This window comes from Struthio camelus, chromosome 16 (genome assembly GCF_040807025.1).
Source record: "Struthio camelus isolate bStrCam1 chromosome 16, bStrCam1.hap1, whole genome shotgun sequence".
Classification (NCBI taxonomy): domain Eukaryota; kingdom Metazoa; phylum Chordata; class Aves; order Struthioniformes; family Struthionidae; genus Struthio; species Struthio camelus.
The window spans coordinates 20,218,717-20,246,500 of record NC_090957.1 but is presented as its reverse complement, the minus strand read 5'-3'; the positions used below and the strand labels follow the sequence as shown (position 1 = coordinate 20,246,500).

At 41.0% G+C, this 27,784-nt stretch overlaps 1 protein-coding gene across 9 annotated transcripts in view; it reads left to right on the top strand.

Moving 5' to 3' along the window:
• Positions 1-27,784, top strand: part of ACACA (acetyl-CoA carboxylase alpha) — a 154,236-nt gene that overhangs the window by 72,299 nt on the left and 54,153 nt on the right. For 6 of the 9 annotated variants that reach the window (XM_068910467.1, XM_068910464.1, XM_068910463.1 and 3 more), the window contains 11 exons: positions 97-204; positions 2,043-2,099; positions 2,418-2,462; positions 6,995-7,036; positions 7,634-7,849; positions 8,377-8,532; positions 10,820-11,023; positions 13,425-13,580; positions 14,442-14,588; positions 26,857-27,126; positions 27,493-27,590. In XM_068910467.1, coding sequence (XP_068766568.1) covers positions 97-204; positions 2,043-2,099; positions 2,418-2,462; positions 6,995-7,036; positions 7,634-7,849; positions 8,377-8,532; positions 10,820-11,023; positions 13,425-13,580; positions 14,442-14,588; positions 26,857-27,126; positions 27,493-27,590 — 1,499 coding nt within the window. The remainder of the gene's footprint in view (positions 1-96; positions 205-2,042; positions 2,100-2,417; positions 2,463-6,994; positions 7,037-7,633; positions 7,850-8,376; positions 8,533-10,819; positions 11,024-13,424; positions 13,581-14,441; positions 14,589-26,856; positions 27,127-27,492; positions 27,591-27,784) is intronic. The other 3 variants (XM_068910466.1, XM_068910465.1, XM_068910470.1) reach the window with 1 other exon arrangement.

The window sequence follows — 27,784 nt, the reverse complement described above, 5'->3', positions numbered from 1 at the left end:
TGTATTTTAGAGGTGTGTTTAGGGGGCCTCTTGAGAATACACAGATGTTATGTTGTTAACAGTTAATTTATGGAGAATGTTTTCTTTAAATTGCAGACTGCCCGCGAGGAGCCCATTCACATTCTTAATGTTGCGATTAAAACTGACAGTGACGTTGATGATGATGGGCTAGCAGCCATGTTCAGAGAATTCACGCAAAGCAAGGTAAGTTCCCTAGGTCCTCTCTGTCTCTCTGGAACTGCATGATTTTGCAGGACGGTTCTGTCTACTTTGGGAAAAGTCTTTGGTGTTCCTCAGACTTTTTTTTTTTTTTTTTTTTCCTCAAAATAAGTAAATGAATGGAACACTCGCGTCCTTAATTTATTTCATCTAAAACCTTATCAGTTCTTTGACTGGATGTAAATGCACCTTTCTGAAGCCTCTGGGATAGGCAGTGAATAACAGCAAGCTCTCATTGTTTCTCTTTGCAGTACCCAATGGTGCATCCATCAGCCCAGGACTCTTTCCCTTTAATTTTTGATAGGGTAAACAACCAACCCTTAAGTTTTTAAATGTGTTGGGTGAATCTTCAGTATCTATCCCCAGATGCTCTGAAGGAGTGTGCAGTACCCCTCTCTTAATAGTAATGTGAATAGAGTCACTAAATTGTTATTATCCCTGTTACATTATATCAGTAAGAGGCAAGCAAAGTGACATTAAAATAGCCTGTATCTGTGTATCACAATAGTCTTAGTGCAATTTAGACTTGTTCCTCTTTTTATTGGCATGCTGGAGCATCCATCTAGTGTGGTGTTTCTGGCCGACGGTGGAAGCTGATTTGTTCATTCTGTTGCCCCTTTGTAAGCAAGGGATTCACCTTAGCGTATGAAATACTAGTCCTGTGGTCACTTCTGGAAAAAAGACACGCGTTGGGGTTAGGTCCCCTTGTGTCCACTCTGCCCTCTAGTGTCTGCCTTCCTTTGCTTCTCTGACTGGTATGAAGAACCCCTCACTGGGTTGTTACTATGAATCGCCTGTGAAGTACCGAGACCCTGCGGCATCCATGGTACCTGCAGTGATTATGGAAGGATTGAGAGAGGAGTTAGTGAGTTCTCTTCCCAGTGTGGGAGGTGGTAATGCATTCTGCAGAAATGAGGCATCCCAAAATGGGACTGGTATCCACTCTGCTTCAGCAGCTTCCTGTCTCTTTAAGCAAAGAAAGTAATCAAATATAAAAATTAAAACTAGTTTTGCTTTTCATCTGCTTAATCATGCTCCAGGCGTTTTATGGGAGGGGAAAAAAGGAAAGAAATAGAAAAAAAAAATCCAAAACACATTAAACTATGAAATAGGTTGATCCAAATTGTCCAAATAATCTTCTAGTCCCAGCATGTTGTGTTTTTTTTAATAGAAATTAGGATCATATACTTGTAAATGACTTGTGGAGGAGATTGAGGCAGTCAGTGTAAATGGAGTTTCTCCAGGTGCTGATGGCTAATCGCTCTGTAATAGCTGTGGACTTGCTGTGAGACCCACATTATTACAATGTAATCAGAATCCTGTTGCTATGCTGTTATTGTCTGCCACTTGTGGAATTTTAAAAGCAATAACAGTTTTTGCTTTTTAAATCATGCCATTATTAAAGTTATTTTCTTCCTCTTGCCATGAATGTAGTCACTGATGCTTATTTTCAAAGGGCTTAACCTTAGTAAAACATTTCAGTCCAAGCCGAAAGGGGTGGTTTTGTTCCTAGTTTAGCTAAGGTTCTTGTTTCTTTTTCATTTTCTGTGTTGTGTGTGTGTATCTTGTTTTTAAATTGGAAAAAGGAGGGGAGAGGAAAAAGTGTTAGGAAGAGGAGCAAAATTACCAGATTTTAGCCCTTTTCAGAAGAGAGGAGACCTGACAAATATTCATAGCAGCACTTGAAATGGGCAGGGAAGTCACAGCACAGGTGCATAGGTGCAGGAGGATCTTTTCCAGATCATAGAAGACTTGCACCTGCTTTTGATATGTTCCTTTTCTGTTAATCCCAGTATCTTGGTTTAAACCTTTTGTTTTTACAGAAATCAGTCCTGATTGAACATGGGATTCGGAGGCTGACTTTTCTTGTAGCACAGAAGGTATTTTGATATCTCTCATGCTGTTTAGAACTCTTTGGTTTCTAGCTCAAAATAGCACTGACATTTGTTGTGTTTTTTTTTCCAAGTTAAATACTGTATTAACTATATTTAGTTCTCTTTTCACTGCTTTTGTTCTCTAAAATTTGAGATAGTTTTAATGGATTTGCATAAGAAAATTAATTTACAATTGTAAACAATCTTGACACCTCTTGTATTCTTGAATTAATTCATTTTTAATTTTCATCTAATTGCTAGCTTTCTTCTGCTTTTTTTTTTTTCTCCCTCCCCCCTGCCATGTTGGTGGCTTTCCTTTGTAAGGACTTCAGGAAACAGGTCAACTGTGAGGTCGATCAGAGATTTCATGTAAGTAAAAAGGTTCTAGAACTGTGACATTCATGCCCTGAGGCCGGGAGACATGTAAGTGACTCGAGGCTTCTCATAACTAAGCTCAATAATATTTGGTTCTAAGTGAGATGTTTAATTAATGCCAACACTGGTGTCGGGGTCAAGTGAAGTATTCAAACAAACATCTAACTTCAAATACAGGAGCAGGCCTGTTGCATTCAGTGAGGCGAGTGCAATGCTAGAGAGTCCCTAGTTACCTGGCTGACTTCATGACTCTGACACCGTGATAAAGATCTTGATTGTTCCTGTATTGTTTTGTATTCTAAAATGTAATTATACGATTACATTTGCAATTCTTACATAGTGTAGTGATTTCTTTAGGCTTCTCACTGATTTTAAAATAACTCAGAGACGTGATTGAGAAGATTCACTAACTTTGACGTAATGGTTTAGGGATGCAGAAAATATTTGGTGCTCTTACTGCTACGAATTACTTCTTTCTCTAGTGAGGGCTAGTTTGCCCTGCTTTCAAGGTGGCAATGTAAGGCACAAACCTGATTTTTATTCATTGTATATGTACTTCACAACTCTAGAAGTTTTTAAGAATCTTGAAAGTGCAAGAAATTCACCCTGTGTTCAAGAAATAAGGTTTGGCAAGTTTTACTAAAAGAAAGCTAGTTTATAAATCAGCAGAAATGTGGATAGCACCGCTTGGGAATCACTGGCTGTGGTAGTGCAGAGAGAGCATCTGCCCTTGTGGGGTGATCCTTGTGCAGTGTCATATGCCAGTCTGAAAGCTCAGAACTGTCACTGGTATGAGATGTTAGTGCACTAGGAATTAAATACTTTCAAGTCGCGTTGTAGTCTTCGGAAGTTGCCTATTTTACAGTTTATTAATGGATGTTAATTTAATAATAAAGGCTAAGAAGTTATCAGTTGGATGTTAGAAACGAAAACTAGAAGTTTTAGAGAATAGAATTGATACTTGGGGAATGAAAAATAAGAGCCTATGAATAAACACAGTAGCATGAAACAACGGTGAGAAAGAGGGCAAAGACTTGACGGAGTCCTCGCAAAAAGCAATCCAAATTCCCAGTCTCAGGCAGGCGCACGGTATTCTACATTTCATCTACTACCCTGGATTAACAGACTTGAATAATGCCTGAATTGGGATAGTTATGGGAAATGGGTGATTCCCCACTATGGTTCTAGGAGGGGTGCTCTTAGGAAGGACATGTCTTACGTACAGGGAACAGCTAAATCCCAAAGCAAAACCTTAGCTGGTAGAGACCGCCACAGCCTCTGCTGAGAATTCACCCTTTGCTGTAGACGCTTTTGATGGCCTCCTTTGGTTCTCATCAAGTCATTGGTAAAACTTATGTTCACTTCTAGGATTGGCCCTAAATCAGCCTCTGGGTATCCAGATACTAGTGCTGCTTGGCTAAACACTCTCTTGTCAAACTGCCAGCATGTATGTGGGTATTTTTTTTTCTTAAAAAAAAAACAAACAAAAAACTGAAATACCAGTGATTTGTTGCTGTTGTTGCTCAATATCTTAGCTTAAAGCTGCGACTCTAGCTGAATTTTAATTTCTCCCTTCAGCTTAAACAGAGTGTGGATGCTGTTCCATACAACTAAACAAACCCGATTTTCAGAAGAAGGTAATAGCAGCACTCTAAGGCCAGTAATGCCTGGCCCTGTATCCCAGAAAAAGTTGAGACCACTTGAGTAATTGGAGTAGTAGCTTAAGTTAAAGAAAGAGCTAACAAAAACAGGTATCTTTACAAAATATCTTAGAACAAAATTTGACTTGCTCTTTGGTGGGTGGTATCTAGTCACCTGGTTTTCAACCAAAATTTGTGGATGCACTAGCAAGCTCACCACTGGTGGCCTTGGTTTTTAGTTTTTTCTCCTCTCCCTTCTTTTGCTCTATACCGAAGTAAAATGGCAACTGAATACCAACTTTAATTTAACCCTAGAGCTTGAAAGCAGCAGAAAGCAGGGTAAGGCTTTGGTGAAATACCAGGGAAAGTTGTCAGTCACAAGTAAACAATAGCAGAAGATTTTCCAGTTAACAGATATTTAGGCCACATGATACAAAGCTGGGGCATGTGATTATATTTACTTCTCAGATAAAGAAGGTCTTTCAGAGTGCCTGAAAGTGGGTCTCCCAGTAGTCACCAGCACTGAACATGGACTTTCTTTTCCTAGACGGTGGAATTCTGCTTTGTCTCCTATTTGCAAAACGGCATCCTGCACATGCAAAATAAGCTCCAGTTTGGGCTGAGTATATCTGTACACCTTGGCTCTGTAGGAGATGTGGTCCTGACCCCTGGGGATAGATAGGGACACTGAAGAGAGCTGAGAATAGCTCTCATTGACGAATGCGCAGAAGAAAACACTAGATCTATTCCTTCCTTTTGAATTTGTCAGTCACTGGTTCTGAATGAATCCTCCACCTGTCCCACACACTCACATCGAGGTACCTGGTCAGACATCCTGTCTCTGCTGTCCTTGCACAAGCTGTTCTGGAGCTCTGTGGATCCCTGTTGTGAACTCAGGGATTCATCAAATGCTACTTGAAGGCTGTGAGCCTGCAGGCTGAGCGTTGTAGAACTCGACCTCTGAATGAGTGGCCTTCACTAGACCCCAGTCTTCCTGGAAGGGTTAGGGAGAACGTAACCCTGTGCTGTGGTGTAAGTAAGATGGTAAATCATGGAGGTTTGGAGAGTTACTTTGAGCCTTCAGAATGGTCTTCTGTGCTTGCAAGGTTGATCAGTATAGTTCTCCTGAACGTGCTTTTACCCAAAAGTCAGGCTTGTGTTTGCCCTGAGCTGAGTTGCTTGCCATCCGTTGTTAAGACGTTGCTGTTCCTAAGCCACAGGATACACTGTGGTATGTCATCTGTTTGGAAAGTTTGTAGAATACCTTTGGGATCTTTTGTGAGTGTCAATCTTTATTACCATCTCCTATTCTATTGTGTTTATTACTGGACCAACTATTAACTTAGCCAGGGCCTGGGCTTGGGTTTGTTTTTGTTTTAATTACAGTCTATATAATTAGTTCCCAGCATGCCGAGGTAATAGAGAGTTGCTCCAGCAAGCTTCCAATTTCCTCATCTCATTAGGTTTTTAACGTGATTATTAGTATAATAATCAACTATGATGATTTCTGTTGTAGCTTTTCACATTCTGCGATTTGCAGGGTGTCTTGATTGGCTAATTTAGGCAAATTATTTTGATTGTCTTGATGATGGTTGGTTGATTAGAACACAGCAGGGGTATAATTCTTCTGCCTAGGAGATGGATCATTCTTTTGGTTTTTGGTACCAAAGAACTGAGAATTTTTGTGTGTGTGCACGTCTAATTGTTACATTTGCCCACAACATAGTCAAATGCCTCGAAAGCAATTACATTAGTGATAGAATGAGCATAGATGGTGTTAGGAGAAATTGGCAGTGTGCAGAGGAGGACAGGTAGGAGGGATCTGGAAGAAAAGTGAGGAAACATGAAAGTGTCTTCTGTGTGATTATTTCTTGGAGTATTATTGATACTTATGGGCTCACCTAAATTTGTCCATTGCGTGGATTTTCAGTGGCAGGATTTCCTGTACCAGTGGCTAATCTGGAAGATATACTCCAGTCAAATATAGGTTACTTTGTTCAGCAGAGTCCTCAGGTGAAATTCTGGGGATTGTTCTCCATAGGAGGTAGAGAAGATGATCCGTTAGTTGCTTCTACCATTAAAAGCTGTGTTGCTCTGTGGAGCCTTATACTATGTCATCATGCAATGGTTGTTGTACTGGATCGAGCTAGAGCTGTCTGTTTTTCGAAGATACTGAAAATGTGACTGTCACTCATTCAGAAATTCAGTGACACCAGGTCAGATAACCTCCTTTTTTTTTTTTTCTTACTACATGATTCTGGCCAGTTGTATATGCTCTCTGCTGTCACCTTTAGCATAAATGGCCAATGTTCTTATGTTGGTGCAAGGCTTTCACAAAAGTTCCTCCACCCAGTAAACATAGTAAACATATTTTGTAGATTTTTGCAGAGTGCTGTTTAATATACAAGAATAAAGTTTCCTGTTAGAACTCACTGTTTTCCTTGGGAAGAGAATATTTCTAGTAGCAGTAGTATGAAGAGAGCTATAGAATACAAAACATCATTTTGTGTGCCTCACCTTACATAACAGGGCGTTAATCTCATTGTAAGGCTCCCAAACATTTCCACAATAATCTTAATAATAGTAGAACTAGAAGAGGTTTGGACAGTTCAATCTTACTGTCTGTTGGTAATAGACAATAATAATCAAAAGCCAATCAAGTGGCAGCTATTGCATTAATAGTGAAGACAGGCTTAAACTACCCCTGCTGCCTTGTTGAGGGTAACATGATGTTCCACCGCCCTTTGTCATATTGTAAAAGTAGCTTTCAACAACTTTTATCCTCCTGCTGTGGTGCCACTCCAGGTCTGGCCTGTGAGCACTCTCTGGGTAGATCAAACAGCTTACTTTTGGAGGGCTAACATAACTGTTTTTATTTTCAAACAGAGGGAATTTCCAAAATTTTTCACATTCCGTGCCAGGGATAAGGTAAGATATATGTTAAGATTTTTTCTCTGAATGTTAGCTTTTATCCTCCTTTTACACAGTTGTTAGATGCCAGTCTAAGAGGGAGGGAGCCACTTAAAAACTACACAGTGCAGAATTTTCTCCTCCTCTTCTAGGCGCATCCACCACACGCTCAGTTGATGTCAGTTAGAATGATGAGTCTTTGATAATTTTGGATTAAAAAATATGCACTTGGAAGCCTAGCTTGAAGCTTCTGTTTTTGCAGATTTTAGCCGCAGTGAAGCATGGGGAGGTTGGAACCTGTAGGATGATTCGATACCAAACTTTCTGGGCTCTTGTGGAAAAAGAGGGTGTTTTAGGGAGTAAGCTCAAGAACTTGCAATCTGTCGTCTTCTCTCAATATTGCAACAATTTCAAGACAGCCCTTAGTAATAATGATGCTGGTGCATCAGGAAAAAAAATCTCAGGCAAAAATCATTTGAATTTTTAGCTTTTTAGCTATATATGAAATTTCATAATGACTACTGTCTAGTTCTCCCCGTCTTGTGTGTTCCAGCTTCTTAACCCATCCTCCTCTCGTTCACCCTTTTCTCCCCATGCTATGTTGGATGTTTCCAGTTTGAGGAAGATAGGATCTACCGTCATCTGGAGCCAGCTCTGGCTTTTCAGCTAGAATTGAACCGGATGCGAAACTTTGATCTCACTGCCATTCCATGTGCCAACCACAAAATGCATCTCTACCTGGGAGCAGCTAAAGTGGAAGTGGGAACAGAAGTGACAGACTACAGGTTCTTCGTGAGGGCTATTATAAGGCATTCTGACCTGGTTACCAAGGTGAGTTCTGTTGCCCCTGCAAACACTGTTTCCAAGATAGCATATGAAACGCTGCAAGTCATTCTGAGGATCTGCGTGCAAGCGTATACACTTATATGAAGAACTGCAGATGCTTGGCCTCTCTCTGCTAGTGTGCCTCTACAGAAGTACTTCTTCAAAGACTTAATGTTCCTGTACTGCAAGGAGATTTTTTTTTGTGGCCTAAGTGGATAGTCAGGAATCCTTGCTTTTTGAGTTGATCATTGTTTCTCTGTGATGCTCCTGCGCTACTGCAGTAATGGTTTGCGCTGTCCAGGTTCAGATTTATGCTGACCTAAATGAGGGCACAACTCAGCCGGGTACGTGAATCCAGGCAGAAGGAATACTAGCTCTGTGATTGTGATAGATCTGCGGTAGAGTTGCATTTCAGGCTGAAACTAATGTAACCTGTTTTCTTAATCAAGCCCTTCTACAGTTTTTCCAACACTGTATTCTTGGGTTGTGCTTTTTGAGTAGAAAGTAAATTGTTTGTTGATGATCTGTGGCAGGAAGCCTCCTTTGAGTATCTGCAAAATGAGGGAGAGCGATTGCTTTTGGAAGCCATGGATGAATTGGAGGTGGCTTTTAATAATACCAATGTGCGCACTGACTGCAATCACATCTTCTTAAACTTTGTGCCTACTGTCATCATGGACCCATCTAAGGTATGCTCTGTTCCCCAGCTGTGAACTGTTTGTTATTCTGGGTCTTTACTTACCAGAATGGAGTTGTCATCTGTTATTTTCTTATGCTATTTAAGCACACCTGTTGGCTGAGTGTATTTTAATACAATTTGGTGAGTGACGTGCAGTTTCTCCTAGCCATTTTATAGCAGAAAGCACAGGCAATCAGTGACCAGCATGAGAAGGCATAATCAGCTTAGTTATTCTAACTACGTTTTTTTCTTATCAGTAGAAAATCATGCAAGTACTGAGAGATTCATCACTTTGTTTAGTTACTTCTGGATGGATTTGGGTTTCTAGTTGTCAGTATAAGTCATATGGAATATACTTTTGCCTCTAGAAAGAGGTAGTAGAGAATGTTATTACCAGAAAAAAACACAATAATGCCATGGATTAACCTAGAATCTGTTAAGGGGGAAAAAATCTTTTTTTTCCTTTTTTTTTTTTTTTTAATGTGATGGATTAAAGTAGATACCATAATATAAAAAATATGAAATATAAATTGAATTCCAGAAAGTTAAAAAAGGGTCTTCATGATTCAGAATTTACTTGTAGTCTATACCAGTCACATATTTACTCCAGTGTATAAGTGATGGAAGTTAAGTTTAAAAAGATTTGGCCATTGTATTTTTCTGCTGAAAACGTAAAGAAAGTGGAGTCACATAACCAGTGGAAGTCTCTGACTAAAGATTGCAGTGTTTGTTGAGTTGATAAACCAATTTTTCTTCAAAAGTCGAAAGAATAGTTATTATTTTAGCTAAGTAAGATAAACAGTTAGTTTCACACTAGGAACCCATTTGGGAATTGGAGAAGCAAGAAAGCTTTATTTCTTCTTCCAGTCTATGAGTAAGTATTAAGTGTAAGATTCCAGAATTAGCAGGGCTCCCGTTTTTACTGGAATGGCGCTGTCCTTCAGGCAATAGAGTTCACTTCCTCTATTTAAACTAATGAACGCTTTATCAAAATGTGTTTCGTATTTGAAACTAAAGTTATTATTTCACAGCATATTTAAGATAAATATTCTTAATATGGAAATAGCTTACAATACTGATTTGTTATAAAAGTCCAGATATTATCCAAATACAATGCGAGACAAATCGTGAACTTAAGAAGAATTTGAAAAACCAACTAGTAAAAAAGAAATTTCTAGTTTTTAATTCTCTCATATAAAAGCACAAGGAAGTCAGCATTGTAAATAAATGAACATTAAGCTTTGTAGATGCTTAAATGAAAGTTTTTAGGCATAAAGCATGTTTCTGCTTAGCAGGGGAACCACAAAGAACGTCCCCAAAAAACTCTAAAGGCTGTATTTGCTTGGAAATCAATATTCTGTTCATGATTACCGAAAGATGAGAGCTGACCTTTCCTTATGAAAATAACTGAAAGTTTAAAGAGATGAATTGGTTATCAAAATAAGTGTCTCCTGCTTGCGGACTTTCTAAATCATGATTAAAAATGGGTGGTTTAAATCACTTCTAAATAAATCCCTTCTCAGTGTATGTAAAATCTTCAGTTCCCAGCAACTTCAGTAGCAGCTCTGGAATATGCAGCCCCTGGAAATTAAGCTGCCTTCAAATGTATACAATGACTTTTCCCTGAGCAGCTGTGGAAAAGTGTGTGGTTTTTTTGTTTTTTGTTTCTTTAGTTTTGTTTTTTTTTTTCTTAAAGAATGTTAAAAACAGCCTACAAGTTGCCTTCTTTTAATATACGCTATTTGCTGACAATAGTATATTATAAGTTTAATAGAACCATAGTGGACCCAGCTCTAAGTAGTAATTGCTTTGTTGATTTAAAGCATTGTAGTGTATCTGCCGTGAAACATGATTATTATGCGTATAAGTGCTACATAACTGTTTGTCAAGGATTTCACTTTCCTGCATTTTGTAATTCTTAGCTGTGAGCTGTAGTTGCAGGAAGAAAAGTAAATGAAGGAGAAGCAGTGGGCGCACTGTGCTTGGCCGGGGGTACGATGGGCTGTGAGGTAGCGATGTGAATCCGGTACCGTCAGTCTACCTCAGCAGTCCCCAGATTTTGAGTCAGTTGGTGCCCTTTTCCAGTGTTGTCAGGATGGAGTGACTAGGCCGTGGTCAGGTAGCACCACTGGGCCCGTGCTGCCACTTGGCACTTTATTCTTTCTCCGTTTCCGCGATTTCCCCTGTAGAGTGGTGTGCACCTTTGAGCAGCACCATGCCGTGGTGGGACAGAGTGACCCAGTGGTGAACATCTCCAGGCCAGAAGGGTGAGGGCATTTCTTTTCTTGTGTTTTAAGATTGAAGAATCTGTGCGGAGCATGGTGATGCGCTACGGGAGTCGCCTGTGGAAGCTCCGTGTCCTCCAAGCCGAACTGAAAATCAACATCCGTTTGACCCCGACCGGAAAGGCGATTCCCATTCGTCTCTTCTTGACCAATGAGTCTGGCTATTATTTGGACATTAGTCTGTACAAAGAAGTGACAGACTCGAGAACAGGACAGGTATGGCTCTGTGCAAACAAACAATTTGTGGGGCTGCAAGTTGTATTTGATTAAGCTCTTCTATGGTTTGCCATGTTTTCAGGTAATATAAAATTGCTGTTCAACTTTGCTATATAAAGAGGAACAAATCGTTGTAAAGATATTCAGTGGGCATGTAGATGTGCAAAACCTGTAAACAATTATGAGAAAGTGCATATCTTCTAATTGTTTTGCATATACCTTGAGTTATTTGTACAACATCTGTTTTCTTCATTGATGGAGTACTCTAAAAGGTAATAGAAAACAATCACTGTTGATGCTTGTTCTGCAGGTCATAGTATTTCCCTGAATAGGTAAAGAAAATCTGTGAACTCTTAAATTCTAGAGGTATAACAAAGGACCTGGGTAGGATGCTATAAAATTATTGAAAGCACTTTTAGATCTTTTTTATTAAATACAGTAGGCTCTTTTAAAATGGTTGTGCCTATTCTGGTATTTGTGCTTTTCATGGCATAGGTGTGTTGTGGTTAATTCAAATACTTGCACATGCTAAAATACATAGGCCTTAGGATGAATGAGAAATATTTAAATATAGAAATATTTACATCTCTATAATAATCTCTCTGCCATGGAGTAGTAGCAACAGAATAAATCACTTGGACAGTGTAAATGTCAAATATAAACTGCTGAGTCACCTTTTCTCCCCTCTTCCCATTTAAATTTTTCTGGCAAGCTGCCTGACTGTGCAGTCCGTCCAGACTTGAGATCCTGGAACAGATAATGTCAGTATGTTTTACTTCATTTCTGCCTTTGAGTGGAGATGAGAAAAGGACATTTTAATAACCTTCAGTGGCTGAGCTTAACACTTGAGTTTTGTTAGTCACTTGCAAAGGTCACCTTTCCTCTTAAATTCTGTCTCTTATGAGCTGGTTAGAGAAATGTCCATGTCAGACCTAGACTATACTTTATTTTCGTAAAGCTGGGAAAGCGTGCTTTTATGTGTACAGCTTTTAGGAACTTTTCCAGTATTTGATTTTTTTTTTTTCCCCAGCATATTAAACGAGTTCTATTAAAAATTCTACAGATTGGAATTGTTTTAATTAATTCCTACAGTACTTTTAAGGAAAATTTGTCTTACTACATTTGAAGGTGTTAGTTTATAAGAAACTTTATAGCTTTCTCTCTCGTGACAGCTTTATAGGACAGGTTTGTATCTGGGTATGCCTTCCTCTGTTTTCAGAGGGCTATTTTGAATCTAGAGACCTGTTTTAAAGAATTGAAGCATTACTGATGTACCAGGTGCTGGGCACTTCTATGATTTTTGAAGAATGGAAACATAAATTGATCATAAAAGGATAACCCTGCTCTTGTTTCATGGTTTCTACAGTAATGAGTGGGTCCACTGTCTTTATTATAGACTTCTCTAGTTCTGATAGAACTGATCTCTCCATAGGTTTAGAGATTTGAGCCCCAAGCGTAGTAAGTCCCTACCAAAGGCACTGTCGTTAACGCTTGTTATCCTGAATAAGTATTTCTCCCATTGAAGAAGCTACTTCACAAAGCAAGCTTTGTGAAGACTGAGAGCACAAACTATTATTTTGAATGTTGAAAACTAAAATAGGCTTTATTTACTGAATTTTCTCTCTAGTGGAATTCTCCAATTAAATCACCTTCAATTAAAAAAAAAGAGCTGTAGAGCATTAGATTTGATAACCGTTCTGATAAAAACAGTCTAATCAAGTTGCTTCTGTCATACATGTGTTCCTATTAAGCACCATGTGCTCAGTGTTGTCCCAGTTAAGCAGTGCTCATTGCATTTATTTCTTAGTTGAAATGGATTTCCTTCTGAGTCCTGGTCAAGTGGAATATATAGTGCCATGAAGCATGGCAGCTGATAATTCATGTTGCTACTCTGGGAAAATCTTTTAAACTTACAATATCAAAACTTCAAGCCAAATGACATATGCAAGTCTTGACCTAGCTTCTATGATCAGTCAGTGGAGATACGGATACAGTGCTGTTCGACTACATAAATAATAGAGTTCTCCTCTCTGCTCCCAGCTATCACAATCAATCGGCATAGATACAGTGTCAGGGGAAATACTGGTGAATGTGAAGTCATCTAAGTCACAGGCTTTTCTCTATGGAGATGTGGCTCTGTTAGCTTTACTTTCTGCTGTGATAAGGTAATAAGTCAGTGATACTCAGATCTGTGCAGTAATGGTCCAGCGCTGTCTCCAAAGGGTAGTAACGCATGATGAAGCATGGTCTTATAGAATATGTGAATATTATCATATTTGGAGAGAATAAAAGCAAGCCTGATCAATCTGGAACATCTTGATGATTTTCGGTAAAATATGGGTGAGATAAGACTATTGAATCAGTGAATTAAAATTGTAATTGGTCGTGTTCTCTGCTTCAGATTATGTTCCAAGCATATGGGGATAAACAAGGACCACTTCATGGGATGCTCATCAACACCCCGTATGTGACCAAAGACCTGCTTCAGTCCAAGAGATTCCAGGCACAGTCTTTAGGGACATCATATGTCTATGACATTCCCGAGATGTTTCGGCAGGTAAGTAAGTGTTCTTTGTTAAGTCCTGTTGGGTTGTTCTAGAATTTTGTACCAGAAAAGCACTTTTATAAGTTGCCATCCTTGCTTCTCGGGAAAATGTGTGACCTGGAGTGACTAGCATTAGTTCCCCAGGGTCTAGGCAGCTATGGATTGAGTCTACTTTGAAAAAAGATAGGACTCCTAATACGCCACTGCTCACTGCTGTAGCATCACTAGTAAATCAAACAGTAGAAGTTGAAACATAAAGGATCTTGTGTTTCTTGCTTTTGTTTTTTCGTTCTCCCATCCTGTTATCTAACCTTCTCAGAGGGTTAGACAGTGCAGGGGCGATGGTACCTAGGATAAGGCTCCACTACAACTTCTTTTGTGCTCCTGGCCTGCTTAAGTGAGGGGTTAAAAGTCCTAATCCTTAAATATAGACAGTGCTTTAACGAATGGCTTTGAGTTTCACTGTATGCTAAGTTGGAGAGTAGCACGCTGCCAAGGTGTATACAGCGTTCCCCATTAGTGCTTGATTTCTTAGAAACTAAGAATCTCCTAATGCTTTCAGGAGAAGCCTGTATTGCCACATCAGTAAATACGTTACCCAGAGTTGCAGCTTTGATTCTGTATCTGATTTGTTGGGTTCTATCCAGAATCACATAATTTGAATAACGCTGCTTTAGGTGAAACTGTGTTTCATGGCTTAAATTCCAATGTAAGTGGTATCCACTGAATAGTACCAGTCAAATTTGGGGGGTGAGGGGAGGAGGAGGGAGGTTGCAGAGCAAGTGTTCTGTCTTGAATATTAAGTCACAATGGGTTGAAAAAAAAGATTTGCAGATGGTGTTCTTAACAAGAATTTACCGTTTCATCCTCTAGTCTTTGATTAAGCTCTGGGATTCTATGAACGAACATGCGTTCCTACCCACACCGCCTCTGCCGTCTGACATACTAACGTATACTGAATTGGTGTTGGATGATCAGGGCCAGCTGGTGCACATGAACAGGCTGCCGGGAGGAAATGAGGCAAGTTGCACTTTCTTTTAACACTTCTTTTCTTTCCATGTCCTGCAGTACATTGTGCCTTGGACTAGCTTTGACAATTGTAATGAAAATGTACCCAGCCAGGCACAAAATCTATTCATTCAGTCTTTCATAGGTGAAATCTCTCTCTTGAAAATGAGATTTTTGTTTCATTAAAAATTAATACCTTCCATACAATGGGTATTTTAACCTCCATAGTAAATGATGATTCCATTTCAAACCTGTGCCTATGCTATTTTTTCCTTCATAATTAAAAAGTGCTCATTCAGCTGTTCCAGGTAGCTGGGGTTTATATTTGAACAAAATATGTTTTGCAAGAACAAATAGAAATATTTTCATTTGCTTAAAAAAAGGAAAACCAATTTTATGCTTTGCATTTAAATATTCGCCATGTGGTGCGGTGTTTGTGTAGTGCACTGGCAATGTGTGTGCAACATCCCCCTCTAGTGAATGATTTACATGAGACTAACAAGCTGGTAATGCTGTCAGGGTAATGGAGTTCCTCTGTCAGCCCGCGCAGGAGGAGGCTGTGCTGCTGCGGTGGGCCTGCGCTGGTGGGTCATTACGTTAGCAAGCCAAAGATTGCAGCGTCGAAATGACTGGCGAATAAAGCTAATGAGTAGAAGGGGTGTTTATTTTTTCGTCCAAGCTAGATGGATTTTTCAGTTATTTAAATTTGAACAGTTCTAAGGGGTGGCGGCATTTATTTTTTTTTCTTGGCATCAATGAACTATCGGTCTCTTTTGCTAGATATATAACCGTAAGACTGGCAAAATCTCTGTTCTTATTTCAAAAACGTTAAATATAGTGAAACAGGGATTTTCATCACTGCTTACTGCATTGCTCCTGTCAGGAGAAGGTTTTGAATATGATTTTTTCAGATTGAACCTAATTGGTAAATGGTGACTGAGGGGGCAGTACTTTCCTCTCTTCTGCTGGGCCTGTAGCAGAAATGTTTTAACTAGTATAATTAAACGCGAGATGAGCTACTCCCTGCATTCGTCGTGAGAGCTGAGGCTGCAGTGCTGCGGAGGCTTATGCCATCATCTTTCTCTCTTTCTTTGCTCTCATTCAGCGTTTGAGCGGATGGTGGCTAGGGAAATAGCAAAGTCCCTCAGGGACGTAGCTCTGTTCCTGCAGAAATTACAAGCACAGAGCTGCCTGGGCATGAACATGCAGTGTTTACTCTGCCAGTATGAATACAAATAGTCTTATTATAACAGATTCTGTACCCAAAGACCCACCAAAAAAAATTAGGAGTTTATTTTAACCCCTGGTAGACTTAGCTGTGCTTGGTCTGAAAACCGCTTACATGGCTGCTGTGGTGTGCATAGTGTTGTTATCTAACGCACAGGTTCAGGACCCAGCTCTGGGTGTCACGCTGTGGGGCTGAGTCATTGGAAAGTAAGACAGACAACTGAAAAATATGAAGTTCTTCCCCGACTTTGCTGTCTGTTTGTTGAAGATGACTTCTCATGGAGGTGTATGGCAAATTCTGAGTTGCTTCCTAATGACTTTCCAAAAATGAAGTGAGGGGGCTGGCCATGGAGGTGAAATTCCAGTAAGGGGTCACTGTCTCAGGTGAAGCCTAGAGGAAGTGCTCTCTCTATGTGTTCCCAGAGAGGTATTTGGCTAAAAACTAGTATTGCTAAAGCCTGTTCACAGCTGGATGAGTTACTGTAGGACCATGTGCAGCTGGAATGGGGCTTGAGACATCAGTATTGAATTCTGTTACCAGTAGCCCCTGCACACAATAGGGCTCACTCACTCGTGGGAACGGCCACTCTGAGGAAGAGGCTCCGGCAGGAGCTGAAGGGCAGGTGACATTCAAGAAGTGGCGAGCTGTCGAACAGATGCATTCCTCCATGCTGCGCTCGCTTTAGCAGGATGAGCTGACTTTAGGCTTTTATGGTTTAATTTCTTTTAGCTGAGGAAACAAATTTGTCACAAACTTGCACTCAAGTTTCTCTCGCCAACGAAGGTGGCTGAGGGGGTGGAGAAGGAAGGGACAGGATGCTAGATAAATTCAGAGCATAAGCCTTTTCTTTGTTAAGGCTGTAAATAGATTCATTCTGCTTTTCTTGAGAATCAGTCTGCATAGCATCTGGGCAGAAAAATACAGCATTTTGTCTGCTGGGAAGCAAAGATCCTTGCAGTGATCTATCTATGTGGCAGGAGCTGGTAGTATTGCATAGGAAGAGGGGGCATGCCACAAGGAGTAGGAGAGAAATTAGCTGGTTCTGTGCTTCTTCCATATGATACAATGGTGAAACACATTCTCAAAATACGGCATGTGTGTTTCATTGGCTCTCTAGACTTGTCTGACTTGGTTAAGGAAGAGTTTTGTCCTCAGATAGCTGTATTTGACTTTAAATAACAGAAGCCTGTATATACTGAAAAATCATGTTAAGGAGAGGTGTTGGGTCTTGAAGGGCTGAGTAGAGATGGGAAGGCCGGGTTCCCAAGCTTTGCAGCAGCTTGCTTGGTAACCTTAGTCACAGTAACCTTAGTTCACTGCCTCAGTTTGTTTATTTCCTAATAAGATGGGACTGCTTTGGGGTGCTGTGAGGATAATTTAGACAAATATGTTTTAAGATTCTTTGAATATATAGTTGCTAAATTAGTGCCAGGTATTAACGTTACGTGATGTCCCTCCAGGTTGGGTTGTTAATGCTTGATGGTCAGCGCCAAGGGCATCGGTGTCCCAGAGTTTCACAGATGTGAGATGTTCCCACTGACAGTGGGAGTGCTTCTTAGGAATTTTCCAAGTGAATGTTACTTGTTTTGTTTGTTTGTTTGTTTTTAAACCCCTCCCCCCAGCTGCTGATTTATTTAATTCACATCTTTTGAGAGAATGTACATGCATTTTTTGCTAAAGAGGAAATTTCTGTGCAAAACTTCTGACTGTAGTAAATGTAGTTATCGCTTAGTGCGTTTAGATTCCTATTACTGTTCCACTTGTTTTATACCAGAGACCCAAACACAACTTTTCCTCCATTGCAAGCAAGTGCCCTGACCCTCATCACATCAGCTCTTCTAAGGTAGAACTTGTCTTTTCTGTTGGAGCTGGGCTACGTAATGTGAACAGTTAAATTTTCTCTATGTGAAAAAGGGTCAAGACATTTTTCCTCTTAGAGCATTCAGGTCAGTTCAGCGCCCTAATTGTTTTAACTACTTGGTGAAATTGAGAAACTAGAATAAAATCCAGTCGACTTGTGGTCAGCGTGTTCACCTGGATGTCAACAATAGAGGTTCAAATCCCTATTCTAATACTGGGCAGAGCTTGAATCTGGGGTTCTCCCGTCCTCATGGAGTTCACAAGCAGTGTCCTGGGGTACCCTAGCTCACACTGTTTGTCTGTGCTTTCACAAAAATATATGAAAGGTTTCAGGTTCATCCCTGTGCAGAATGGGAAGTCTCAAGAACTTTCACAATACAACAGATATTTCTCCATGTAGCTTGTGACCACTTCACGTAACCCACCACCTAATTTGGCGGTAATTATCTCTTTGCTAGTAGTCTCAACAAAGAAGCCAAGGGCTTAATGAACTGTGGAAATATAACTGGCTCTTTATTCCTGGACAGTGCTTGCTCCTTCTGAGCAGAGGATCCTGAGTCTTGTCGTGGCCACGTGGGGGAGCTTGCACTGCTGCTGGCCATGCAGCACGTACTCTCGTCGCACAGAAGACATCACTAATGCAGGGCCTTTCCCCAGTCTCTTGTCCACTCTAACATGCAGTCAGTGTTCTTCTGAAATACATTTGCTATTTCTCTGAACTGCAAACAAAATCCTGGAGGCTGCCTGGAGCTTTCTGCTAGAGGGCTTCTCTTCTGATCCTTCCCGATAAGCTCCTGAACTGTGTCCTGGTCTCTAGTTGTTCTTTTTTTGTGTGTCCTCTTACCAATTTGGGTGCTTTGACTCCTCCCTTGTATGTGAGACTTTTCTAATAAGCTCTATCTGCTACCATAGGATTTCAGTAGGCCGGCGCTCTCAACAGGACTTAATAATTCACAGCAATAAAAACCAGCACCAGTAGCTATATAAGGGAGCTGAAGAAGACAGTATTTTATCAGTAGAATGACCAGTCAACAGCTCCTTTCCACCTAGGCACAGCCCATTGAATTGTACAGGGCTTGCATAGGAAAACAAAAACCACTTGCAGAAGATTGCAGACAACTGCATTCTGCTCCTAAATGTCATTAAGAAAAACATTTAAAGTTCATACCATTGCCCAGATGCTGATTTACATTATACCACAAGACTTTTAACATACCTACTAGTTACATTTTTTTTTAATAAATACAAGCCTTTGTTTTTAGTAGCAGTCTTCTATGTTGCTGGCAAAGCTCTTCTCCTTTGGGCAGGTGGGACGGTGGTCTGCAAGCAGGACTTGCTGCTTTGCTATGGGGAGGGATGGGCTTGAAAGGATGCAGCTGGAACAACTCATCTTGTTGGGAGAGTGCGAGAGCACCGCCAAGCACCTGGGAGCGTTCTGCTCTGCAGCGGCTCAGCTCTGGCAGGCCACAGGCTGTCCGGTAAGCCTTCAGTGTTGCTCTGTAGTTGTGTGGCTGCGTTAAAACAGGGAAACCTCTGAAAGCATCAGAAATTGTGTGAACGCAGACAGGTATACAGGGCTAGAGTTCAGAAGTATATGGCAACTCACAATATTTAAAAATGTGTTGCTTGCAGTAGCTCTGAGACCTGACCTATAGCATAGAGACACCCTCTTTAAATACCCGTTGAAGGTGGCTTTATTCAGAAGATTGACATGTTAGCTGAAATTTTAGTGTAAAAAGGTAATTACCTCAGCCTGTGGCAAGCTCCTTGTCATTCCTGAGCTGGGCATTCTGCTGTTTTCTTCTATAGCACTTTATATATTTTGACTAAAGTTTACCGTGGTCCTCTAGTACTAGGACTGCCCCATCCACTGATAAGACCCAACTAATCCTCAAGGGCAAGGAGAGAGCGAGTGTAAGGAGCACCTGCAACAACACCCGACATTACCTTTCATCTCAATCTCGTGCAAAACATGTAATTTTCCATATCGGCACTAGATGTCACAGTTTTTCCTTCTCAGTAGCATGAGGTTTAGAAATAATCCATAATCGGACCTGTTAGCTGGAGCATAGGCAGGCACCCTTTCTCATGGATGTGGGAAGATTTGGCCAGGTGAAATTCAGGACAGCAGTGGGCAAGGGGCGGCTCAAACACTGTTTCAGCAGCTCCCTGGGTTGCCTGGGGCTGGAAGGTGTAGCTAATGAATTTTATACAAGCGAAGCTTAATAGCTGTACCGCATGTTCTGCTTTGTCACCCCATGTTCCCACGTTTTATGACAGGCTCAGGGTATTAAAACATCAGCTAGGCAGATGGGAAAGAACTTGAGAAAAGAAAGAGGATGTATGTTTGCAAAGTCTGGGAATTAACGTGAAGGTGAATAGAAAACATCCATGCATCTCGCCCTCCCGTCACTATTTTTTCCAGAGATTACTAAAAAACCAGTTGTGTCTCTTTGTATTTCCCCATCCTTCTTGATGAGTTTGGGAGCAATCCTGACCTGAAGACTCTCGTGGCGGTAGGAATGGGTTTAAATAACAGGGAAGCTGGACAACTATTTGTGCTGCACAGCAAGTGGTGTCTCCTCATCTGAAATACTTGTGGTGCAATTTCAGAAGGTGATCCTCCTTCAGCAGAATAATTTTAGCCCCCATCGATGAGATCCTCAGATGTCACAGTGAGAGGTGGGGGTAGGGAACAGAACAGAGCACCGTTTTTGTCACAGACTGGAGAGTGGTATTTTTAGCAAAAGATGGACTGTCTTTTGACAAGTGGAATATAATATAAAATAAAAGAGGGTCCCCTAGCATCACTGGAAGCCTATATATATATTTTTTTTTTCTGCTTATGGGCCTAGAACACTTAACGTCACTTTAAGGTAGCCGGTGTGTGTACGGGAGGGTGGGAGTGGCGTGGGGGTTCTTCGCTCCCCGAGCCGGGATGGGTGTCCGTCGCCCGCATTTGGAGCTTCTGCGTAGCTCAGCTGGAGTTGTACAGTTAAGCGGGGGTACCCTGACCTGTCTGGGATTAACCCATCGTACTGTTTGATGGGTTAATATTCATGCTGATCGGTTCTTTCAGAGTGTCTGTTTCTCACAGTGCAGTAGACGCTGTATCTCCAATAGCCTGATTTTAAAAGAAGTACACGTGTGTTATAGCAATAGTAGAAGGTTAAGCTTTGAAAAGGCTTTCCAAACAAAACAGCACGTTATGAGCTTCTAATGTTTATCTTTGAGCTAGAATTTATAACAGTTGAAGAGGTGACTTTTTGGAAGATTATAAGAAAATTATTTGACAGATTTTTCCAGTAGTTCAAATGAATTGTTTATGTGGTTTTATATAATTGAGTATGGCTGAGGAATTTCAGAATGCTTTCAAACAATTACAGAATTTTAATTCCCTTACCTTTCCTGTAATCCCAACTTTTATCAAATTTTTACATTAAATCACAGCTCTAACAGGCATTTAAGATATTTCTTCCTATTTTACAAAAATTAAATTCTTGGGTATGAAATAACCCTCCACACCACAGGTGAAGCTTAGAAGGAAGCTGAGAGCAGTGACTGCTGGAATCATGTCTAATTCAAAGGGCATTTGGAGCCTTAAATTTCTTGAAGGATTTTGAGATCCTCAGATATCCATTGCTAGATCACGGATCTAAATGATGACACAAAGAGTTTTATTCTGTGTTTTGATGTATATGTTTGAACACGTGTTTATGGATGTTGTAGGCAAGAAAGTTCTACAACAAGAAGTTGTAGATTAATAAAGGTTATCCACCACTCTCTGTAATCTATCCTTATCGGTCTGTAACTTCACTATGGGCAAACTATTTCAGCTGAAGTTTTCAAGCCTTACTCCTTGCCTAGGGAGGATTTTTTGGTTTTATTTTGTATGGAAAGCTTCATCAAAAATGCTTTTTTTTTTTTTTTTTTGGTGAAAAGTTGGCAGTGTTGCTCACAACTAATTTTGTGAGCTTGGAGCAGGAGCTCAAATTTGATGGAAATGTGCTCTTAGTTCAGCAAGATGCATTTTGCTGTCCCCGGGAGGAACTGTTCAAGCTTCACACCTTGCAGCACAGGCCAAGTGTGCAATAAAAACTAATTTTATACAGTCTTTAAGCGTTTTTGTTTGTTCGGGGGGAGGGGGGAAGTGTTGAACTTTCCCTTTGGTGCCGCATGTATCTGTCCAGTTTCAATGAACATCAGCCCTTTGCTGCTCTGTGTCCTGGCTGGCCCTTAGGGTGCCTTGTAGTCTCGTAGAAGGGACCAGGACAGTACAGGTTCAAGTCCCGCTCATTCCGTTGACAAGTGCCTGTTCAATTCACATATTTCACAACTCTTTCCTGAGTGAGCCTTTGTCACTTCTCGTCCTGTAACAGTTTCTTCCCATCTCTCATCCACTTGGCCATGGCGCTCTTCAGAAAGATCATGCCAGACGTGCTTGGCTGTGTTGCCTGCAACCACTGCTCTGATCACTAAATGACACCCTTTTCAAAGCCAAGAAAAGAGTGCAGTGATCCTGGATTTTGGCACTCTACCACTATGAAGCCAATAAGTCTATATGCCTCCAGCAAAGCATGTGCATCATGCCTTTTTTCTAGGAGTTGGTCCATGTGGAAGGTTAAAAAAAATATTTATTTATTTATTACAGCTTGTGGTCACAGTGTAATTGTTGGGAGGTATTCTTTTACATTTGAAGTTCTGGGCATCTGATTCAAATGAGGAAATATGAAAATTGCTTTGGCTGCATCAAGTAACATTTCTGGGAATGTGCTTGTTGCCTCCGTGCAATGCACCCATCCACTGCTGTGCATCAAAGAGTGATTTGGCATTCGTAGAGTCAATGGACACCAGTTTAGCTCCAGAATCAGACAGAGGTCCTGCAAGGAGGACAAAAAAACATACATTCCTATGATTTTAAAATGTAAGAATGTAAATGCACAGTCAGGGAAAAAATGTGATTTCATTAATGTTCAGCTTTGGCATTTCCAGTGCGCATATGCTAGACTCTACAACTGTTGCATTTCCTTTTTCATTATAACTTCTGCATGCAATAAAACACTGACATACAAACGTATACACATTTTATGTATATTTTTACATTAAAAAAGTATGCCTTATAGATGCAATAGAATGGGAACGAGACAAATTTTTTTGTCAGACTTCTTAAAAGAAATGTATGTTATTGAATCCTTTCTTAAGCTCCGTTGCTCTCCTTCGACATTTAAAGACCCACATGCAGGTATCCAAATTTGGAAATAAATAAAATGAAGCATGGTATAAGGTATCTAGGCTCACACTTCTATTTCTTTCTGAACGAGGATGAATAAAATAACAGGACTGGCATAGCTCAAACATAGATGCTACAAATAAACTGTTTGAGTTTACATCAGATCTTATTTCAACTGCCCTTCTCCAGGAATTATGGGACCTGCTAGAAAGGGACTTAAAAGCTCCTGCCACCTAAGCGCCAGCCCCCCTCTGCCCTGGCTCGCTCCGCGCGGAGGCTGCCGTGCTGTCGGGGCGAGCGTGGAGTCAGCTTCCTTCCCCTTCCCTTTGGTGTCTGTTGTCATCAGCCCTGGCTGCCACTAGCAGTCAATTTGTAGCTGCATCAGTGTGTGTATTACTGTTCACATCGATAGTGCAATTAATGTTGAAGTCAATTTTGGTGTTAATTTTAGGCCATGATTAGTGTTGACACTGTGTGTCAAACTAGCGGCATTTATGAGTGCCGTGAAAACGAACGTTAGTTAATATCATATTTTTACTATCTGTTAATGGTTACATTAAGCCAAAGATCTAGTGGGAGGAGGTGTGTATAAAATTATATATATAAAACTTGTGTGTAATATATGTGTGTCATGCTATTCTGCATTGCTGGTGTTATTCAGGGAGCAAATGACATCTGAGCGCTGAATCCTAATCACAGTTTGGAACATCAGAAATAATGATCACTTCTGATCGGAGGTTGTGAATAATTCATCTGCTTTGATTTTCACGTTCTGTCCAGTGATACTTTTCAAACCAAATGTGTTCCTACAGGAGAATAATGGTCCCACTTCTTATGGAAATACTGTGGCACAAATCATTTTGCCAACATAAAAACAGTTAAATAAGACGGTTCTGGCTTTTATTTTTTCCTCCCTCTCTTCTTCGTTCCTGGAGCTGCTGGGAATAGAGCTGTGGCAAGAGAAGCCACTTCCAGGCTGCACTTGCTCTTAAAAAGAGCCTGTTTGAAACCACTGCCGCTTACCATCACCCATTATTGTTCTAACAGTGCTCTTAGGTGATTAGCTCAGCCTGTCTAATTAACCTGTGAACTCTCCATTTTTGGCATGCCGCCGTTAACTTAAAAATCTCATCATTTTTTTTTCTGAAATAGAAAGCTATCCTCCTCTACCCATAAATTTAAACAGAATCTACATTGTTCATGGGAAAAAAAAAAGCTTTAGCTGTGCCCTGTGATTTTTATTACTGGATAAACAGCACAAAATATACTATGTATTGGGGGCGCAGAAGGCATACAAGTTATTAAAGCGGTGCACTTTAATTTCCTTCTTTTTTTTAAAGAGCATATGATTACACCATATTTATCAATTGCAAACTGTTTTCAAGAGTTTATGTAGCTACTGTGCCTTGGTTAAATAGTTTTTCCTATTCTACTAGCCAGCAGTAGCAAAAGGGATTTTGTTTGTGTAGTAGTGAATATGCAATCCCAGATTAGGATAGCTATTCAAAGGCTTCTGCTATGATTTGCGTTTTTTTAGTAGGAAGCGTTTTGAGTATGGATGTTTTTGTACCAATGCCAAAAATCAACAAGTTGATGAAATTGAGAAAAATTTCTTACATCCTGGGAGGTAGAGACAGCCTGTGAGACTAGTCTTGGAAACGAACCTACCTATGTCACTGGTGCAGGCGTTAATTCCTCTGCCTGCTGCATAAGCTGAGGATGCCAGCAATTTGCTTTCAGTGTGTTGTGATCGTTGTGTAGGCTTCTCGCAGTGCCCCTGCGTGTTTCTGTCTTGCTCTTTACTGCAGCACCAAGGAAGGATTTAGTGAATGCAAAGCCTGAGCGTGTCTCTGGTAACTCGTGTAGCTTGTGTTCCTCCTTCGGTGCTTCCTGGCACGGCCCGGGCCGATGGTGTCAGGGTAGCTGTATGGGGCCAGCTACTTCAATGCGTCCCTGTAAATTAGTGTTAATTCTGTGTGATGTTGGAAGAAGTTTATGGTGCAATTTTAAGGAGAACAGTACTCCATCTTCCCTTTGGATTTCTATCAAGAACTGAAGTTCTTCACTAGGCTGGTATCTGCTTTGGCAAGCGCCCACTAGCAGGTTTTATTTATGGTGGAGAAGAATAAGCCTGCAAAATACAGTAGAGAACCGATGGCCATCCCCTATTCCTTAGAGGCTGATCTTGTAGCCTTAAACTTTGGATTTGCAGATTTTTCTGTCTGCTATTTCTAATTACAAGCTTGTCCACCACTGAGAGTCCGAGGTAGAGACGCTTAATATCCAGCCCTTGACATCTCTCTTCCTGTAACACTGAGGTCAGAAGGAGAAACCTTACCTTACCTTCTCTTTTTTTTTTTTTTCCCCCCTTTTTCTCCTGTGAAAGTCCAGTAATAGAAAGCAGAAGTCCCAAGATACCCTCTCACTGTGTGGATTTATTTGGGATCAAAGAGGTTGCTTTTTCAGTCTCTGGACAGTTTGTCTGTGTGACCCCTGAGGTCTTTGCTAAGGAACCTTTCGTTTGTGCCTGGCCACCAGCTGCATCCACTTGTACAGCATTAAAACTTCCCCTCTAATTTTGCAACAATTCCCGTATTTTAACAAAGCAACCCATTGACCTTTGGGGATTTATGCTCCTGTCTTTGGGACTGCTGCAGGATCTCTCTCTTCCAAACTACTGTAGGATGCTGAGATGTAATTGTAAATCTGCAAATATTCAAAAGCAAACAAACAAATTAATCCCTTACAACATATCAGTCAAAACAGCATTGAGTGAAACTGAGACCAGTGAGAGTTAACCTGCAATCTCAGCTCTCAGAAGGGGAGGTGTAGGGGAAGGATCTGCCAGTAGCCAGCTCTAATATTTTTGGATTGCTGCCTGCTTTACTTCCAATGACCCTTTGATTAGTTCTTCTATCTTTTTATTTTTTTAATGAGCCTGTTATGGCATATCTTATTGCAGATGCTGATTGGATCTCAACTGTGTATTGTGCCATTTTGATTTGGATTAAATAGCACATATCTGTCTGCAGCTTCTCCCCTCTCCCCCTCCCACTGTAGTTCATAATGTTCACTATGCCGAGTCTTCGCACTGAGAGTTTCAGCTCTCCTGATTGCAGAGGATGTGCAATCGGCTTGAGGAATGTGTACTCAGAGCTTATGATCCTTGGGCAAGCTGAGACTGGGTGATGCATGGGGGCTTCAGGCGATGCTGCTATTTCCATCTGTTAATGGCATTCCACGATGGCCAGCTCCCTTGTGCAGTAATATGCAGAGGCAAAGAGACGGGAGGTGCAGGGCACAGATGTTGCTCATCTCCATAAAATGGTCCAGAAGAGATCCTCTGTTGATTTACAAAGAAAAGAAAAATACGCAGTAAAAGCATTAGTTATCCAGGTGGGCCTGGAAAGAAACTGCTGCGCTATTTGGGAAGGAAAAGGGGAAGAGCCAAAGGAATGAAAGGAAAGACAGAAAAAATGGAGGTAGTTCCAAAATAAAAGGATTATTAAAGTGAGGATGGGGTGAGAGAGAACCAGCGTGATGAAGTTCTGTGGTCATCAGCTGGGCAGCCTAAACAGGTGGTCAAGAGTCCAGTAGAGCAGAACATCCAGCCTAACTCTGTGTGCTCTGTCACATGAAAGAAAATCAGCAGGTGGTGAGAGGGGCGTTTGCAGAATGTGTTTTGGACCTGTGACAAATCCCTGAACGTGTGGTGGGAGGGCCGGTGTTAGTGCCTCGGGTGGGAAGAAAGCAGTGGAGTGGAGGATATGCTCCAGTGATGGCGGTAAGGCTCAAGTCTTGCCAGCTGTGCTGAACACTGGCAGTGCGCATGGAGTTCCCAAAGAAAATTTATAAAGTACAACACATGCAAGAAAATGGCCCATGTGTTGGTTCACTCTTTTACATCTTGAAGGTATGCATTTACTTAATTTTTTTTTCCTCTCTCTGTTTTTTGATTGCAGATTGGGATGGTGGCCTGGAAAATGACTCTCAAAACCCCTGAATATCCAGAAGGCCGTGATATCATTGTCATTGGCAATGACATTACATACCGAATAGGTTCTTTTGGGCCTCAAGAGGATGTGCTGTTCCTGAGAGCGTCTGAGCTTGCTCGGACACATGGCATCCCCCGTATCTATGTGGCTGCCAACAGTGGAGCCAGGATTGGTTTGGCTGAGGAGATTCGGCACATGTTCCACGTTGCCTGGGAAGACCCAGATGACCCATACAAAGTAAGGATGCAATAGAATCAGAGGTGAAACTGTAGCACATAAGATAATCTTATTTTTACACCGGCTGTTTTAACAGAGGTGAGCGACATGTTTGCCAGACTGTTAGGTCCAAAGTTCTCCTTGGTATCAAGTCTCTTAGGCAGCAGAATTTGCATCCGGAATGAATTAGTGCTGAACAATGAAAGAACCCCCAGGGTTCACTGGCCTCAGCTAGAGCTCTGGTGCTCTGGTGATGCCCTGAGGTGATGAAGGATGTTCTTACCACTCTCTGGGGTTAAACTGAAGCTCTCTTTTTGGAAGGGGTTACTGGAGGTTTGGAGAGGACTACAGATGAGAATGAGATGAATGAGCTGTTTTTCCCTGCAGGGATACAAATACTTGTACCTGACTCCTCAAGACTATAAGAAAGTTAGTGCCTTGAACTCAGTTCATTGTGAACATGTGGAGGACAATGGAGAATCCAGGTAAGCACAGACGACCCAGAAGGAAAACCTTTCTGTTAGTCCTTGGGCATACAACAAGATGATATACTCAAGTCTTTTGTCTTCAGCTAGGATATCCTTTATGATCAACTTATGTAGAAAGCCATAGCTCTGCGCGCTCAGAGAACAGAGCAATAGAGTGAAAAGTCTTGAAATCATGAAATGTCTTGTTTGAG